Source organism: Rattus norvegicus, chromosome 4 (assembly GCF_021556685.1).
Source record: "Rattus norvegicus strain SHRSP/BbbUtx chromosome 4, alternate assembly SHRSP_T2T, whole genome shotgun sequence".
NCBI lineage: Eukaryota > Metazoa > Chordata > Mammalia > Rodentia > Muridae > Rattus > Rattus norvegicus.
The window spans coordinates 66,202,519-66,218,086 of record NC_141537.1 but is presented as its reverse complement, the minus strand read 5'-3'; the positions used below and the strand labels follow the sequence as shown (position 1 = coordinate 66,218,086).

General features: G+C 43.6%; 1 protein-coding gene across 7 annotated transcripts in view; it reads left to right on the top strand.

Moving 5' to 3' along the window:
* Positions 1 to 15,568, top strand: part of Dgki (diacylglycerol kinase, iota) — a 452,769-nt gene that overhangs the window by 430,446 nt on the left and 6,755 nt on the right. For all 7 annotated transcript variants that reach the window (XM_087659331.1, NM_198782.2, XM_087659334.1 and 4 more), the window contains 3 exon segments: positions 647 to 767; positions 10,623 to 10,659; positions 12,246 to 12,345. In XM_087659331.1, the coding sequence (XP_087515457.1) occupies positions 647 to 767; positions 10,623 to 10,659; positions 12,246 to 12,345 (258 nt within the window).

Below are 15,568 nucleotides of genomic sequence, written 5' to 3'. Positions count from 1 at the left end.
TTCATTTGTCCATTTTACTCTCTTGTGACTAAATCCTTGGCTCTCCTACTAGCTATCCTCAACCAGAAACAATAACATTCACACCATTATTTTGGTTCTCATTAGTTCATGATTTTCTCTAGCCCTATTGGGTATGCATTGCCTGGTACTCAGAAGGTATCGGGATGAAAAAGGAACCCTCCCTCTGAGTATATGTGCATTAACATGTATGTACATGTCTATGTGCATGAATGCTATATACAAGCAAATGAAGCATTCGTGTTCATGCCATGTCAAAGAACAACTAAAGAAACAGGAAAAGAGCCTGGAGGTTCAAAGCCAAGTTCTTCCTGCTGTAACACATGCTGGACGAACCTCATGAAATTTTAGTTTTCTTTGAGTGCTCAGAGGGTGGGGTAGAAAGCCAAACTTTTCTATTTCATTGAGATATTTGATATAGACAGACCCTTTCCGGAGTTGCATGAGACTAACCATCCATGTGCATGATGGAGGGATGGTACTTCATCAGTTTAGCTCTTGTCTTGAGGATTATTTGAGGTTAAAAAAACATTTGTGGTTTCCTAAGTGACTTTTCTGTCTGACCTTGGAGATTTGACCCCTGTCCTGGGTACTGCTGATGTTCTTTCCCCATGTCTCTTTTTCTCAGCTCATGGAAAGCTATAAGAATGGAGGGAGTTTATTAATTCAGGGACCCGGGCACTGTTCCCTCCTTCACTACGCAGCCAAGACTGGCAATGGGGAGATCGTGAAGTACATCCTTGACCATGGTGAGTAGGCAAATCTCCAAGGATCACCTCTCTGTGAAATTCTAGATAACACTACGTATACTGACACTCAACGAGTTCTTCCCAACAAAACACACACCAACTGTTCCTCTGATACTCATTGTTGGTACAGGTAGGCCAACTTAACCAAGCAATTAAAATGAATAATTTTTATATCCAAATTTATAAAGGAGAAGGATTTGGGGAAGAAATTAATTTAAAATGTAAAAGCTTTCGAAAATGAGTACTGGGTACTGGGGTGAATATCTTTAATCTCTGCACTCAGCAGGCAGAGTCAGGTGGATTACTGTGACTTTTGAGGACAACCTGATCTGCAGAGTGAGTTTGAAGCCAGCCAGGACTGTTCAAATAAAGTTAATTAAGTTAATTTTTAAAATTTATATCTTCATTTATTTTTATTGTATTAATGTTTTTGCCTGAACGTGTACCTGTTTAACTGTGTGTATCTGGTCCCTGTGGCGGTCAGAAGAGAGAATCAGATACCTGGAACAGGAGATAGAGAGGGCTGTCAGCAATTGTGTGCTGAGGGATTTGACCCCTTCTCCTCTGCAAGAGCAGCCAGGGGTCTTAACCACCGAGCTATCTCTCCAGTCCCTATGTTAAATTATTTAATTTAGTTTAAATTTTAATTAACAACATGAGGCCTGGCATCGTTTTGTAGAGCTTTTTGTAAATTGTTTGGACTCAGCTGCATAATCTATATTTCTGGTTGATTCCTCTGTAGATTCCTGTGTTTGTCCTTCCCAATTTTCCTAGATTCTTAGCTTTTGTTGTTTGATTCTCATTTGTGTTTTTTTTCCAACTCACAGTTCATTCTCCTGAAAAAGTCCTACTCCTGCCATGCCCCTTGTGACCAGCCAACCTCACTCCCAGAATGTCTACTCACTGAGTTTCCAGTTTGGTCTTAGATCGTTCCCAAGATGGTGGCTATTGGTCTAGCGTCTGCCTTCAGAAGCCCTTGGAAATATAAAGGAACATCTCTCAAGTTCTCATGTTTATAATGTGACTAGAAATGGAGAAAACCAGGGCTGTGGGGTGGAAAGGGGAAAGGGCTCACTTGGAGATTTTTAAAGATGAATAGAAACTGTCTCTGAGACCCAGGTCCACAGAAAACCTAGGTGACCCTCTTAGATGTTAAGCCTGCTTACTTTGCACAGCCATTGTTCTTACCTGCCAAGCCATCTCTCCCACCATTCAAGCTTACTTCCTTTGCACAGACATATAGGCTGCAGACAGTGGCACTCTCATCCCATTGCCTCTTCTTTTATGCACCTGGGGACACTTGCATCCTCCCACTTAACCCTTCACCTCATTCACTCATTCTTTCAGTGCATCTATGTGGAGTATCTAACAGGAACGGTTTGCTATAGGCTGACACACACAAATCTGCACTCAGAGGAAAATGGATTCAACATTTTCAAGCATTAGCAGACTGGGGAAAACAATTATTAGGTATACAAATAAATTCAACACAGTTGAATGTGAATGTTTTAGGCCCAACTCTAAAGCCACATACAGCCAACACAGATGCCTTTTATCAAGTTCACATAATATGTCAGGTGCGTGTACAGAACACAACACATAATTTGATCTCTGCAAGGACCTTGTAAAGTTGATAGTAGAACATCATTCATTTCAGACTCCTCTTCCTTTGCCCTTCTCACTATGAAGAGTTTGTCTGAACTCTTGGCTGGATCTATGGTCAGAACAAAGGAAGAAAAGCATGGAGCAGTGGATCATGGAGAATGGCTTCCCCCAGTAGACTGATGGTTCCACTTCTGTCCGTCTTAGAAAGAGGAACCGTGGTGCTGAGTCTGCCGCAGGCCTCATTCCTTCTTCTGCTCTCCTGATCATCCACCCGCTACACTTCAGAGCAAGACTTGCAAATGAAACAGTGGCATGAATCCCAGTGCACTCACACACCATAGGCTTATTCTGTTTTCTATGGCAATCTCTCCAAAAAGCTGAGGAGGAGCAGAAGCAGATTTTGCAATATTGCGCATGGACTCTAATTAAAGCCACACTTGTCAATGCATATTTTCCTTTTAAGAAAAGTCCCCAGTTGCATAAAGTTCAGAAGATCGCCATTTGATCTGAAACACATAGTCCTAGCTAGCCTGGAGTTCTCTGGGCAGGCTGGCCTCAAATTTGTAGCAATTCTCCTCCTTCTGTCTTCCAAGTGCTGGGATTAGAAGTGTTCTCTTCCACCCCCAGCTAACTTGTGTCTTTTGAAATCATAAACTATCTTTGTAGAACCATTCACCACTCTGAAATGGTGGAAAGTCCTTTAAAGCACAGAATTCTTCGAGTCAGGAGATAAATGGAAGGCATTACCCTGGGCATACCTGGTCCACAGTCATAATGAGCTCTCTGCATACTGATAGAACCTCTTCTGACTTACTGGTGATGGTAGTACTGGAGAATAACAGAAATGTTTATGCTGCAAACATCTCTTGGCATGCCTGTGCATATGCATGTACCGGCTTGACTCGAGTCTCTCCAAGGGCTTCAGATAATAGAAATCCCACAGTTATTTTTCAAAGACCCTGTTACCAGGAGCCCAGCACAGATGATTACTCGACACGGTTTAGAGCCAATTGAGAAGTCTTTATTCCAACCAGCCAGGACCACACTCTGATATTTGGGATCTAAGTGTAACCTCAAGCATTTAGACCAAGAGTCTTTTAAAGGTAAAACTTACATCTCAAATAGTTCACTCAGCGGGTGCAGCAGGAGATTTGCACAAGCAAACAATTTAACAGGAGCTAAGTTAGGTGGCCTCAGGTCCCAGAATACAGTTGGTTGGGTGATTTTCCAAGGGATTCTCCATCGAGGAGATCAAATTCTAGTTAAATCTGAAATAGTCGAAGCAAGAATACAAGATGGAGGGACCTCTGCACTGTCTTGTCCTGTCACATTCTGCCTTCGCTGACCATGGATCTGAGGAACTGCTGGGCTCTTTCAAGCTCCCTAAGTCCTGTTCTCTGTGTTCCTTTGAGTTGGCCCTCAGCTCACAGCATCCTTCCTCTCCGAGCTCCACTCTGCTTTGTCCCTTCATTGGATGCTTAGGGAGAGGAGTGTGACCTCCCTCAGTCAGGAGGATCCCTTCTGATCCAGATTCCTGAGAGATGAGTCACCTCAAGTAGCAGGGATCACTTTCCTTCTGAGGCTCCTTTAAGATGGCCTTGGGCTATGAGTGGGCTGTGTGGTGTGTTCTGAGAAAGCCGTAGGAGGCATCTTCCTTTGGACTTTTCTCAGACATGCAAAACACTGCTTCCTTTTATTTAAAAAGAAAAAAGCTGGAATCTGGGCATCTCAAGGCCTGAAAGCAAATAAGAAGAAGGCAGAGAGGGAACAATTCCAGAGACAGGGCAGAGGCTGGGGATCCAGGGATTCCAGCAGAGACTCTCTCAGTGCTTCCTGCCTTTTAGTTCCTTTCAACCATCATTTTTACTGGCTGCCTCCCCCTAGTTCACCCCTCCAAGACTTTTGTGTGCTTTTCTTCCTTTACTGCCCAGCATTTTGGTCTTTTGTTTTTATTCTCACTATGCCCACCCCGCTGCCCCCTACTGTTTCCCCAGATAAAAACCCCACTCACGCGTTTCCCTTTTATTTCAATAGGGTATTTTGTCTTCCCTCTTTTTCTGACTTCAGTCTTTCTTTTCTTTTTTTTTTTAACACCCTTCCCCCATTTTTTTCTGCCTCTGGTCCCAGAGAGAAAGGACTCCCATCCTGCTGAGACAAGATGACAGTGCTGTTAGCATTCCCAGTGCCAGCTCCCTCCACATCTGTGCAGTCTTTGTCCCAAGGCTGGGGAGAATTTGGAATGGTCTGTTGGCAGCATCAGGGAGACTAATGGGAAAGGAGGTCCTGCGAGGCAGTCTGTGGGGCAACGGAAGGAATAGCAGAGGGGATTCGGATGAGTCCGCAGGAGGCAGCTTAAAGAATGTGTGTTATAAAAGACCCATCATATATAATGCACATACAATACAGATGATAGAGTCATGTGAACAGGATGTGGGGTGGCTAAGTGAGAGCTCGAAGATGTAGGGCAAAGTAGCAGGGCTTCAGGAAGTTTCAGTGGTGTGTGTGTGTGTGTGTGTGTGTGTGTGTGTGTGTGTGTGTTTGAGCGTGCTCGTGCGCATGTGCGTACATGTGCCCGTTATGACCTGACTATACAGTGTTCTTCACAGGTTCATGCATTTTTTCATATGTGTGAACACGTGGACCCCCAGTTGGTATATTGAGCAGTTGTGAACCTCAAGAGGCAGAAGGGGTGGGGTTTAATGGTGAAAGGCCAGCCAGTACTCTCTGCTTTCTAGCTGGTCCTACAGAATAAGCACCCACAGCACGCCTGTGTCTTCATGGACCAGGCTACTCCCACCGTCGTATCTTCCCCACCATGATGCCCTGACCTCTCTGAAATGTGAGCCCAAATACTCTATACTCCTCCTCCCCTACTTTGCTTTTTGTATTTTGCCACAGAGAAATGAAAAGAAACTAACACAGTTCCTCAATTTTCAGACCTTTCTCTATATGCTACAGCATTTTAAATCTATGTTTCTGCTATGGGGTCTGTCTCTGAAGGATAAAGAAAAACATCCAATATTGACTGGGATCCAAAGTAGTTTTAAAGCATCATTCACCATTTGATTTTTTTAAGTGATATTTCTGTCCCAGACACTTTTGAAAATTAAATATATGTAGTAACTCATTGCTGCTAAAATGTATGGTTCTAGATATTAAATGTAAATTGTAATACCTCTACACAGTGAACATTACTTGTCTCCTTTGGATAGGAGTCACTTGAGGCTCAGTTATCTGCCCCAAATCATGCTTGTGTGTGATATAGTTTCTGCCTCTGTGTTCAAGCAGCAATGGACACAAGGCATGGCTAAGGAGACACAAGACATGGCAGCTGCCTGCTAGTGTCTCTGTTGAGTTCTAATGACAGCGTTCTGGAAGTTAGGTAAAGAGCTCATAGAGGAATTTCACTCTACTCCTTCAATAAAGACTTCATACTTCTGGTGCAGGATAGCTGTGGGATTCAAAAGAAAAGAAAAGAGCAAACAAACAAACAAAAAAGCCAACGAGGGGAGACAGAGATGCAAGGATTCTCTGTCAATTACTTTTCTGTTTCTGTGATGAAAACCATGACAAAAGAAATTATAGAAGAAAGGGTTATTGAGCTTAGACTTCTAGGTTAAAGACTGTCGCAGAAGTGAAATGCCTTCACGTGAGCAGGTATGGCAGCTGGATCGTGTAGCTGGGAGCTCAGATCCTCCACTGCAAGAGGCAGAGGGAAGAGACTGGAAGAGGCAGACAGAGGCTTTGTGAGTCTCCAAGTCTGCCCTCAGCGACACACTTTCTCCAGCAAATATGTAACACCCAAGCCTCCCCAAATAACATCAGCGACTGGCGACCACGTATGAAAATGCCTGAGACTGGGGGCCACGTTATCATTTCTACCACCACAGATGCCTTTGTGTAGATGGAAAACTGTGAATTATCTGCTGATAGTTTCATGTTCTTATTTCAGATTCCCTGGAGGAAGGGTCCCAGAGCATCCATAATGGGGATATTTGTTTATATAAAATAAATCCCAAGTCCAGCTCTCAATCATTGATACACATTGGAAAAGTACAATTCCATTTACTTTTTTAATCATTTTTTTCTCTAAGATTCAAATGGACAACAGCAAAAAACAGGTGCTGCCTTTTAAATGTATTTTATCTTCCAAAAGAAAGTTGGTGTGGGTTCCGTTGATTAATTTTATCTTTTTCATCCACCCATTCTTCGAGCTGCCCATCAATAGGTCAGCACAGTGACCTACTGAATAGGCCAGCACAGTGTGAAAGCAGAGCTCCCCACAGGTCTGTGCAGGACAAACCAGGAGGGGATAAACATCTGTATTCAGATGGTTTTTACCATTGCTTCTCAGCCTTTCAGTAAGATCTAGTGCAGATGTTTTTTATCACGTAACTTCTCTGCTGTTGTTACCATGCAAAAACAATCCTTGAAGCTAGTTGTGGCTCTCAACCTTCCTAATGCTTCGACCCTTTAACACAGGTCCTCCTGTTGTAGTGACCCTAACCATAAAATTGTTTTCATTGCTACTACATAACTGTAATTTTGCTACTGTTAGGAACTGTATTGTAAATATCTGATATGCAGGATATCTGACATGTGAAGCCCCCCAATGGGGCTGAGACCCATAGGTTGAGAACACTGCTTTAAGGACTGGCTTTAAAGATGAGATGTGTGCCAGAACTCTTTTTAAATAGAGTATTTATTTATTTGTTTGTTTGTTTGTTTATTTATTTTATTTACATACTTTATATCCAGGTCACAGCACCCTCTTCCAGTCCCTGTTCAGACCCTTATCCTCCCTGCCCTTCTCCTTTGAGAAGGAGCTGGGGGCTGGGTATCATCCCACCCTGGTATATCAAGTCACCACAAGACTAGGAGTATCCTCTCCCACTGAGGCCAGAGAAGGCAGCCCCATTAGGGGAAAGGATCCACAGGCCTTGCCTTAAACAGATCTCTGCTCCCACCTGGAGTGATCTGCCTGCTGCCCTTCCCTCACTTGTACTGGCGATTTGCTTGCCAATGTCTTAAATGTTCTTTAACCATCCTGTGATCTATGTGATGGAGGATCACGGACGTCAGGTTGATTGTACCAATCATTTCAGAGGCATTCCCTAAACACTGAAGTGAAGTCCTTTTAGATATGTCATAAGAGCACCGTGTCAGCTCCCAGCATTGCTGGTTTTTTCTCTTACTTCTGCCAGCTACAGGGGATTAGTGGAACCCTGGCTAGCCACAGTGGTGCCCAAACCAGGCTGGATAATCATTGTGGGGTCACTCAGAGCTTCAGTGGTGGTGATTATGGTCAGCTACGATGAGGAACGAAGTCCTTTTCCTCATCTTCATCTTTAGATTGTTAAACTCTGGCTGTCTGAGCCCCGTTAAAATGCTCTGAGGTCCCTTAACAGTATAGAGGCATAGACCCAGCAAGTCTTGGGGCACACTGTGGCTTCCCCTCAGTGAAGAACAGAGGGAAAGGCTCTGCAAGGTCTTTGCTGCCTCAGTCACTGTGCAGAGGGCAGCAGCAATGGCAATTGAGCTGCCAGGGAAAGCCGTCTGGGATTCCTCCCTGAATCATTGGCTTGAAGTGGTCTCTGGGGGTAGCAGGAGCTCTCTCTTTTTTTTTTTTTTTTTGGTTCTTTTTTTTCGGAGCTGGGGACCGAACCCAGGGCCTTGCGCTTCCTAGGCAAGCGCTCTACCGCTGAGCTAAATCCCCAACCCCACAGGAGCTCTTTAAATGGAACTGGAGGGGTTGTGATCCTCCTGCTCCTGATCTTGTTGCAGCTCTCCTGTCAGAAACTGAGCAAGCCTGGAGTATGTGGATCTCCAGAAATGAGTCAAAAAGTGACTTCCGATTACGAGAGAGTGAAGTGGCCCTTTTATGTCACCTTCCTTCACGGATGTTGCAGTGTTTTGACTTAATTTGGTCAGCTGTGGTGTGTCCCAAAGCACTACAGTTGTTACTCTAAATTTTATGAAGAGTTTAAGGGGTACATTAGATTGTTATTGACTCGTGAAAACTCAAGGGGAAGGGTAAATGTTACCACTGCAGGATCCACAGAATTCTTGATATAGCGTTTATATAATTTAGAGGCAAATGGAAACAATAAAGTAAGTCTCACCTTTCAGAGATTCAGAATAATTCACTTAAGAAAGCAAGACAGACATTTTAAAAGAAATACATACCCTAAGGTAGAACCGGTATGTAGCATAGGACTCAGAGAAGGTTTAGAATTCATTTGGCAAATGTCTCATTGGACATTTTTGGAGAACATTGCCACAAATGGGCTTTGAGGAGCATCTAGATTTAGGCACAGGGTTAGGAGAGGGAAGGCTATTATGGATAGGAAGATTGGGAAACAGGCGTAGAATTGGGGAAGGCCTAAGAAATGTGCAGTTAGTTTAGCTTAGACATAAAGATAGAACTTCATCAGCACATTGAGGACGGGGAGTTCCATGAGGAAGGCCATGAACACCATCTAAACATTTCAGAGTAATTAACAAATGGGACATATGGAAGCTTGATTATTTGTGCCTTTATTAGTAATGATTTCTGCATGCCAGCTGCATCCCACAGGGAGATTCAAGGTTACTTAGCTCTTCAGGGGAGTGACAAGGATTCTTGACTCCCTCAACCAACTACCTGCCAGTAGCAGTCATTGGTAGAAACTTATAAACTCTTCTTTATTTCCTTTCACGTCATACATAATCATTTTCAGTGGTAATACTCTCTACCAACATGGGTCAAAAGTCACAAGGATCATGTCTCTAAAGACTCAACTGTCTTTAGTACCAGGACCATATTTGGAACTCCCAAGCAGATTCATTCATCAATTTTAAACATTTGAGCATTTGCTGAGGACCAGATTCAATCCTCAGTACCAAGGGAGGACATAGTAATAAGAAACAAAACAACAACAAAAAAATACATACGAGAAAGCTCCAAGAGGTTTAGTAGAGTCTTGATGTACAGGGAACCAACTAAGCTGGGGACTTTACAATAGTTTCACAAGTGTCATGTCAAATAGTGTAATTGTTAATCTTGACTGGCCTTGGATGGCCTTGATGTGACTAATAAGTTATCTTACTTAAGCATGACAAATAGAACCTACATAAAGAGTAGGTGCCATATGGGTAGAGAATGGTGTCAGCTCAGAGGTTGGAAGAAACGGGTCTAACTTGATACCTTCAGAATAGACTGGGTGAGGGATTCAAAGAAGGAAGGTAGCAGTCAGACAGTAGGATGATGAGGATCCCAAACTGTGCTTGCAGAAGAAGGGAATTAACTGCTAGCCAGACACTGAGAAAGGGAGAGGCCAGTGTACTAATCATTTCCAGTCTAACACTTGGACGACATGTGATGCAATGGTGTATCTATAAACAGCTGAGCTGTATGCATGATGGTTATTCCATTTGAAAAATGGAAATTCTCAGAAGGGTAGACTTTTTATCCTATTTCCAAAATACAGCGATGAGACGGTGTGTGTGTGTGTGTGTGTGTGTGTGTGTGTGTGTGTGTGTGTGTGTGTGTGTGTGTGTCTGTGTCTTCACTTTTCCCATCACACTGAAGGAAGCCCTTTCCTGTAGCTGGAGAATGGAAGAGACCCCAGAGCCCACGTAGGTGGCCTTTCTATCTACCAAGACAATTAACTTTCAGTTATTCTTTTCCAGTTGATTTCATTTCTTCAGTTTCACTGTGTGTGTGTCTGTGTGTATATGTCTGTGTGCGTGTGTGTCATGTGCATGGTGGATCCACACATATACATGTGGCTGCATCTGCTCCTGAGGATGTCAGAGGAGGATTTCAGGTGTCTTCTTCTACAACTCTCTGAATCACAGGGTCTCTCACTAAACTTGCCTAGGCTGGCTGGCCACCAAGGTCCTGGATCTACCTTGCTCTCCCTACCACTGCTATGGCTGTAGGCACACAGGGCCATGCCCAGCTCTATAAACATTTTCTTAAAAATTTGTGCTAGAGATTTGAACTCAGGTCCTCTTGTTTTCATAGGAGGTTTTCCTATCCACTGAGCTGTTCCTCCAGTCAGTAACATCCCTTAGCTCTCCAGTTTCATGCATATTGACCAGGGTGGAAACTGGTGATAGTCTTCTTACTCTTGCTTTGTCCTGTGATTAACCTTGTCACCAAATTTATTCTTTTGGTTCACCTTTCCTCGTCCTGTAAATTATGCAGATTTTCTGCCCACAGTTAGTTTTAGGATTTTTTTTGAAATCTCACTTTTTGTTGTTTAGGACCTGCGGAATTACTGGACATGGCAGACAGTGAAACGTGAGTGTTGCCTTTCCTTATAGAGTCTAATCGGTTGTAGTCAAGGCATATCCAGTCCACGAGGCATATGACATAGTGTTAATTTCACTGATTAAAATCCATCTCTAAATGGTTTAAATGGTTGAACAGAGGTAATCTACTGCACAAAACACAACAAAACCTAACAATTTCTATTGTGATGATTATACGCACTGTCAATGCTATCCTTGTCATTACCTGGTGCACCCTAGCAACAAGGTTCTTTTACACCAGCACTTGAACTGCTGATAATAAATGAGTTCACGGATCTCTATCTCCACCATATGCAGCATTTTCCTCGCGTGGGCTTTGTGAGAAAATGAAGCCCCAATGCCTTAAGACATTTGCCGCATGTAATGGCACAACTTCTGTTTGTCAGTCTGTGCTAGAGCGAGTCATGTACCACCCCTGGAGAGCTGGAAGCACAGTTATTCAGTTATGAGCTCTGGGACAGTTCCTAAACTGAAAATGTTGGTTTCCATCTTTCTTTCTTATTCTTACGACACCCAAATAACTACTCTCTCACTGACGGGAATGAGAAAAAGATGAACAATTGACTCTGAAAGCCAGAGTGGGAACTACCAGGGAGTTTTCAAAAAAGTTAGACGAGGGATAAAGATGAGTGGGTTTAGAGAGAAATGACCTGGTAACCAGAGAGCTGATTACCAACAGAAGTGGAGAGAAGAGAAAGCAAGTGAGAAGGGAGATAGCTTGGAACTGGACACAGAAAAGCTAGCCACCGATCCAGAGATGGCATGCTGGCATGGTTGTGAATGGGGACACCACATCCTGGGTTGGCTACTCAGTGGTCGACATTTGACTTTTCATGAAGCATGCTGGCACTGAGCGTCTTTCTATCTTGGAGCTCAATAGCTTCTTCCTTGGCCCACCTGTGAGACAGATGAGGGTCTGTCTTTTTGATCTTCTTCTTTTATTTTGCCACTTCCCACATACACTGAGAGGCTGGTCTCAGGCCTGTTGCATTCTTAGAAGAATCTGAGCCTGCGAGCTCTGCTGGAGTCTTCCAGACCTTCTCAGCTACCCCTTCACCACTTGACAGGTCTAATCCACTATCGGTCGAATAGGGAAAGAAGTCAGTCTGGCTCTTTAAGTTGAGTTCTCAGGACATACTCGTGAAAGTCACAATGGCTTCTACCATGTTTGAAGGGCAGGACTGTGTGAGCTCCATGGAGAGCCCTTCATGCTCCCCCTCATGTGTTTTGACATAACTGCACAATTTGCTTGCTAAGTATCATTGATATGTATCCTAAATCTAATAATAGTAGTGATTTTAAAAAAAGTATCCCCAAGCCACATCCGGTTTAGACAAGCAGCTAAAGTTAGACCATGTTAGGTACATTAAATGAGTGACTTAAGGAGTTTGCAGACATCCCTGGGCCACCTCCCTAGCATGTACGTATTCTGCTGGCCTAGGTCTCAGCTACTCATAAGGGAGGAGGCTAAAGAGCACGCAGCATCAGCCACAGAGCAGGATAAGTCCCTCATCCTTTTGCTCTATCACCTCATCTGTCTCCAACCCATGCCTGGTTTCTTAATCTTTGATTTAGGGGTGAGACTGCACTGCACAAGGCCGCCTGCCAAAGGAACCGGGCTGTATGCCAGCTTCTGGTGGACGCAGGAGCATCTCTGAGACAGACAGACTCCAAGGTAACAGGATGAACGAGTGCAAACATCCTCCCACTGTGAGAGATTGCAGGCACCATGGCCTCCACTTGTACCCACAGCACAGGCATCCTTTCTGTGCTCATGGAAGGGCCTAGAGCTTTGGGAAAAAGGAGGAAAAAATAGAGTGCTTCATTTAGAGAAACTGCAGTTTAAATGTAGAAGCACAAAGGGAGGGTGTGTGTTCGCCTGTGGTACTTTATCAACCCCACATACTAAAGAGGGGCATGGGACTAGAGATGTTCTGCTGAAATATCAGCAGGCCAGGGGTGGGAAGTGAGTCCCATAGCCAGAGAATGGGAAGGAGGTGGAATGAATGTCCTAGCCTGATTACCAAGGAGCCTTTTTAGCCCCACATCAAGGCAGTGTAAACGCTAATGTAATTTATGGTCATCTTCAGCACCAAATCGAATATGATTTAAAATCTGTTTCCACTGCTTGACGTATGGTTGCCAAAGTGACTGCCTACCTACCGACTGCCCCAGACGGTGGGGTCTCACCGTGACATCTAACAGTTCTAAACCCAATAGATCTGCATCACTCTGTATTTTTCACCAAATTTACTTATTTAATTTAAGATGCATGTGTGTTTATGTGTGAGAGAGTGTATGGATGTGTATCATATGTGTTCAAGAGTCTATGGAGGTCAAAATCGATAGTATATTCCCTGGAACCGGGGTTGCAAAAGGTTATGGTCCACCGTATGTGTGCTGGGAATCTAACCTGGGACTTCTGCTAGAGCTCAGAATTGCTGAGCCTTCTTTCCAGCCCCTGTTACCTTTACATTTTCAGAGAGTCTTCCTATGCATGTTTTCTTACGTTATTCTGTAACTGTCAACCACAGAAGTGTGTGTGAAAAACTATTACTGACAGGAATGGGGGCAGGAAGCCAGGAGAAGACTAGCTATTGCACTACTAACTGTTGACTTGTAGCCTGAAGCAGGTCAGCCCTCCTCATTTGTTCACAGAATATCCTACTGCCTTATTAGGACAAAGAGGGACAAAGAGTAACATGGTCCACTTTCACTTATCACTTTCATAGCCTGGATTTCTGCCTCACAGTGTCACTTACTTATGTCAAGGAGGCTTGAAATGTGGTTACTTTCTTAGGTGAGTTTGTTTGTTTGTTTGTGTGTTTGTTTTGATATTTTATGTTTTCTGAAAATTTTACATTTCTTCTCCTCTGTCAGTTGATAGAGAGTCTCCAAGACACAGAGTTGATATGTGGAGTGTAGGAGGTTAGGTCCTGAAACTCAGTGGAGTTGAGCAAGGACAGAGATAGGACTAGAGACAGACAGGTGGACAGACAGACACATGCGCGTGCGCGCGCACGCGCACGCACACACACACACACAGAGAGATGGGTGGTGACAGAAGGGGGGAATGAGTCAATGATGGGGTCTATCATCAGTTCTGAGAAGCACACAGAGTTTTGAAAGACTTTGAGTAGACAATAAGTCCTATTACTAACTGTATCACTATAGGTGCAAGGAAGACTTTTAAGGTATGGGTGAGGCTTTCATTAAACAGGAGTAGGTTTTGAGCCAGTAACCCTAGCCATGGCATGTGTACATAGAACTTAGAAGCCTGGTCATTGCTGTAAACTCCATTAGCTTTAGTTAAATGATGAGAATCTATGTATGTACAGTGTGGGCCATGGGCTTTTCTTGAACAGCAAACCTTGTGACATAAGTTGCCTTGTGAGTGGCCCTCTCACTTCTGAGTCAGTTATATTACATGGAATTCTCCTCTCCTTTAACAACCCATTGGAATCCCTGCTCCCTGGCTGCCTCAGCTTCGCCCTCAGCTCACCAAATACACCTTGGCTATGTCTTGGTGTATAGATAATGTGTTACCTGTTTAGTCAGTCATTTTAAATGACATATAAATGCTTCAGTGGCATGCTTTTCAGATGGCATCACACTGGAGTGTTACAGTGCTTAACTGAATCCAGAAACACATACTTTGTAGGCAGAGTTAGTCTGGGCCACACTGGGGAAGAGTGACTTGGCCAAAGCAATTCAGACCACAGTAGGGTTGCTGCCCACTCAATCACACAATGGCTGGGCCTGTACACAGTTCAGAAACTAAAAACACAGGGAAGAGACACAAGAACAAGAGGGACAACCTGGAATTCATGAGGTCCAGCCTGGGGACAGTTGCCTTTTATTTTCTAATTTTCTTAGATAAATGGACTCAAGGTATTTGAGACTCCTTCCCTTTTGAATTATAAAAGTGTACTTTTTTCAAAATATAAATAGCTGATTAATTTTTATGATCCCACATTTTGGAAAACTAGGCATATAGACAAGCACATAAAGAAAAACAAAAGTCACTTGAAATCCCCTCACTTAGAGATAAACATGATTAAACTTAATCTCTATTTACGTGTAGGCATGTTCATTTGACTCTTGGTTTTTAGAACCAGTTGGAATCATATCATACATGTTACTAAACACTGTAACTTTTCTATGCAAAATTAGGTTCTGTACACCTTACCACATAGTAACATAGCTGGGCTTCTCTCCTTTGTCAGAATCCTGTAATCTAACCGATTCTGTAACCCAGTGCGACATAAAAGCTGGATATACCCGAGAGTGGAACTTCTCTTGGAACCCTTAGGATAGAGGCACTGTCCTAGTGGAGCTTTATCTTAGCAAAGGACTTACTACAAATCTGCTCAGAGGTTCCCTTCACCCCACTTTTCTGGATATTTAGAAGGTAGAGATGTCAGCCTTACCATTATCAAAGAGAAGGCAAGACCCAGCCACAGTTGGGCAAGAAGAACTGTTAGAGGAATCTTAAGCTAGTGATTCAGTACTGGGTGCAAACCAAGTCAGTGAACTGGTAGGAAGATGGGTGTTGAAATCAGCAAAGGAAGAGCCTTCTAGGTGACCCACGGAGCTGTCACTCTTCCTCTCGGCTTCTGCTGCTCAGTCCCCAGTGTCAGCGAAGAGTAATTCTGAACTAGAAATGCGACTCAATGCTTCCCCGATTTCATTCAGTGTTTCCTCTGTTCCTCTCTGAAAAGTACTTGGCGCTCAAACTCACTGCACACAGATTCTCCCCACAGTCTCTCCCCAATCTCAGGGAGATTCCACGACTTCTTGTTTACCAAGACACAGCCTTTGCCATTACTCTCTAACTTACCACCACACATTGCTACGATTCTGACTCTAGACGTCATAGATTCGAAAGCATCTCATGC